This window comes from Pygoscelis adeliae, unplaced genomic scaffold (assembly GCF_000699105.1).
Source record: "Pygoscelis adeliae isolate BGI_AS28 unplaced genomic scaffold, ASM69910v1 Scaffold399, whole genome shotgun sequence".
NCBI classification, from domain to species: Eukaryota; Metazoa; Chordata; class Aves; order Sphenisciformes; family Spheniscidae; genus Pygoscelis; species Pygoscelis adeliae.
Window position 1 is genome coordinate 763,231 of NW_008825609.1, and position 3,789 is coordinate 767,019.

The 3,789-nt window shown below is 54.3% G+C and overlaps 1 protein-coding gene across 1 annotated transcript in view; it reads right to left on the bottom strand.

Annotated features, from left to right (window-relative positions):
- Positions 1-520: 520 nt before the first annotated feature.
- Positions 521-3,789, bottom strand: part of TXN2 (thioredoxin 2) — a 7,585-nt gene continuing 4,316 nt past the window's right edge. The window contains exons 3-4 of the mRNA XM_009332613.1: positions 3,199-3,208; positions 521-1,274 (exon numbers count right to left, since the gene is read on the bottom strand). Coding sequence (XP_009330888.1) covers positions 1,152-1,274; positions 3,199-3,208 — 133 coding nt within the window. The 3' untranslated portion in view covers positions 521-1,151. The remainder of the gene's footprint in view (positions 1,275-3,198; positions 3,209-3,789) is intronic.

A 3,789-nucleotide genomic window follows, 5' to 3' on the forward strand; every position in this document is an offset into this window, starting at 1 on the left:
CAGGCTGGTTGGAAACAGGTGTATATGGGGAGGAGGAGAAAGAGATGGAAAGGGCTGAAGGCTGCTCCTGATACGAACACAAAACTGCCTCCCTGAGTCTAAAGGTCAGGGCAATTAAAGTCAAAAGACTGCCTTTTGGCAGGGCTCACCTGCGTGAGCACATTTAATTATTCACATAAGGGAGAGGGAGGCTCTCAGGCTCCTCGGGCAGGAAAGGAGTGAGAAAAGCATGGGGGGAGCGAGCACAGCTCACTCCCAACTCGCTCGCAACGAGCTGCTGTTCCTCTGCGCACAGGAGGCAAGTCCTTCTTACGGTGTCCCGGATACAGCAGCGCCCAAAGGGGGTCCTAGAAGCAGCACTGAAAGCCCTGTGAAAGTAACCCACTTGTTTGTTTTTCGGCACTACCTTTTAGTAGGGATCAAGTCATAACCTGTGCTCTCCCAACCCATTGTTAGAAACCAGCTGCTGTGCTGCTGATACTCCCTCTCACCCCTCTGGACAGACAAGGGACTTCCCTGTGATTTCTGAGAATCGAGTTTTATTCTCCAGCTAGACAGCAGTGACCATAAAGTTCTCTTTATTACAGACCTACAAAAGGAGATCCATAAAATACTTCTATTTTCTCTTATAAAATTATGACGGGAGCCCATGGACTTGTGGAGGAGTTGTACCTGTCCCAGCGACACGAGGACAGAGGGACAGAGACAGGTTTCACAGACAAGGCAGAGGCATTCTCAGCTTTAAACAAACCCACCCAAGGCAGGTATGTACCCACATCTCGCAGGGAGCAGCTGCCCTCTGCTCTGGGCTATCAGATGCTAGGCAAAGAGAAAAACATTCCTCCTCTTAACGCAGCAGCAGCTCCGCGTGTCAGCTCTCTGCTGATAAACACAGGCTCCTAATTCCAGCCGCATTCCCCATTTTGAGAATAAGCAGCCCCGCTCCTCAGCGCCCTTTACAACTACTGCTGCTCAAGAGAAGGGGGAGTGGGAGGGAAGGGTTACAACACTGTCCATCTCCTAAAAACCCCAGACCAGAATATAACCCCAGGTTGTACAAGGCAGGCCGTTCACGTGCCCCTCAGCTCTCCCAGGCAAGGAATGCACAACGTGGACGTGTCCAGAGGCAGAGGTACAGCCACCCTTTTACTTCAGGCTCCGATGAGTTTCTTGAGGAATGCCTCCAGCTGATCCTCATCCTTTATCCCCACAAACTTATCCACGACATCTCCGTTCTTCATAGCCAGCACGGTTGGCACTGCTGACACCTGGGGGCAAGAGAAACAGGGAGACAAAGGTGAGCAGAGGCTGCGGGGAGCCCAGCTGCACCCAGGCCCCAAATGGAGCTCTACAGATGAAGAAGTGGCTACAAGGGAGTTGAGCATTCACCGCTCAAGGGTAACATGTCCGCTCGCAAAACGCAGGCCAGCTGAGCTCCGTGTTCCTCCTCTCCCTGTGGCCTCATCTCTGCACTGACTTACGTCGCACTGCTTAAGCCAAGGCTGAGCAGCTTTTCGAGTTTAAGACAGACCCAAAATTTTAAAGGCAAAACCAAAGCTAATACAAAAACAAGAAGGCAAAGCTTTCCACCCCCTCTCCACTACAAATTCTTCTTCTCCTTCCCTTTTGTCCTATCATAAGCAAACAAACCCGGTCTTTTACCGGGACACCTCTCAGACATGATGACCTTTGGACATTTTACGGCCAGGGTGGCAGCAGACTGGACCCGTGTTCTTCTCCAGACAGGACTGGAGCGGGAGGAGGTCCCCCACCCACCACCGCACAGGCAGATTTCCTGCTCCGTCCTACCACGGTAATGGCAACCCCCTCTGACCCATCTTTCCTTCTCTGCTGCTGTTTTCAGTGGTTTAGCTGGTCACACACCAGTGGCTGTCCACTGCAGATCCCTGATGATTAGGTAAGAAGTGAAAAAGTCCCTCTGACCAGAGCCAGCAGGCAGCTGCGCTGCTCTGGGCACTGTTTTTTTAGCCCAGAACAAAGTTTTCTGGGAATTATCCAAGAGAACGGCGGTGGAAATGACAACGCTCCCCAGGGCCTTACCGGCTGACCAGTGACAGAAGAGACCCTGGGGACACAATCGAGAGAAGGAGCAACCAGAGCTCGGAGAGCTGCGGCGGCGGAGAGATCTGGTCTTGTTTCTGACCCCACAGCTTTGGTGCCCTTATCTCTGCAAAGCCTCCCCCACCGAAACACATCCCGTCCTTATCGCGCCTGCTGCCTCCCCACCAGCCTGCGGGGCCTTCCCGCGTGCACTGCCAGCAAGGATCTGCAAATCCTTCCTCGGGAAACCTGCCAGAGGGCTGGCTTTTCTCCCATCGGGAGCCCGAGATGAAAGGGACGTTTTGTGCTTCCCTTCCCACCCGGTCCCAGCCGGCCAGTCCGGCGTGGCTCCCCGCAGTCTGTCCTCCAGGGCTTGTGCAGTCTCATCTGAAGGGCTGGGAGCGCCGGGGCTGCTGCAACGCACGATCTTCAGCTCCTCCTAGTGACTGTCGGGAGCGGATCCGGAGGAATCGGCCCCAGCACTGGCAATGGTGCCGCCAACATGCTCCCTTGTGGTTTTAGGGGTGAGAAAGGATGGTACCAGCACTGCGCTCAACTGGTCTCTCCCTCCTTGAGGAGGGCAAAGCTCCACTGAGCCTCCCTCTGGTTTGCAAAATGGGTTAATAACAAGCAGAGCTGCCCCAGCTCCGTCCAAAAAAACCAGCGTGCCCAGCCGCCAGCAACAGCAAGCAGCAGGCCATTACGGCCTGGGTGAGGAACGGGCGACTCTTCGAAGCACTACAGAGAAGGAGCTAACACCGAGTTACAGGGCTCTGCACGCTGACCAGCGCACCCACGAGCTTCACACAGCCCCAATCCCTCCATCTATTCCCCTTTTTGTGCTGGTGAGCAAACCCCCGAGAATGGGTGGCAGGTCTGGGGCTGACGCTGCGGAGCTGGGTGAGAACCAGGGGCAGTGAGCAACTTGCCTCTGCCCAGAAAACAAGACGCTTTTGACAGCTTCCTTCCTTCTAGCTGAAGCAAGGGCAGCCTGTTGACAGAGCACGTACTTTGTTTTGCTGCTTGAGAAAGCAGATGTCATGGAAATTTCTAGAATGCAGGGTTGGGGCCTTTTTTTTCCTCCCTCCTTTTTTTTGGGTCCCATCTGCACTGATCCTAAACAAACCCTCCTCCTCCCTCAAGAGCATTTCTAGAGAAAAAGTCAGGCTGCTTTTGATCTGTGCTGACCACACATATAAATAAACGCGGCCAATCCAGGCTATTCCTGGCAGCACCCGTACCGCGGGAATTCTCTCCCATCTGAAACTGGGGCTTTTATACAAGCTCGGATGCCACAGAACGGAGCAGGGGGAAGGATTTCACCCAGGCTTCAGAATGAGACGTAACACAGGACGGAGCTCCGCTGATGAACGACCGTCCCTGTATCCGGCAGCTCTCCCGAGCTGCCCACCCGCAGCAGCCGGAGCAGGGGCTGCCCTTTCCCAGTGGCCACGCGCACGGGTAACAGGCCAAGGCAAGAGATGAATCTGAAGAATTTTAAGAGATGGCAGATTAAACAAAAGTGTTCCTTCTCCCTTTCTGCTCTCGGGGCGAGAGGTCAGGAGCGGGCTGGACCAGCGGAGAAAGGCCACAACCAGAGATGAAAGGTGTTAAGATAAAAGGAGGAATCCCCAGAGAAAGAACTTTTGTGCTGGGCATAACCGGACGGGGAAGGGCGCCGGGGACAGTTTCTAGTCGCAGGAAACGCGTCCCTGCTTCATGCAAAGC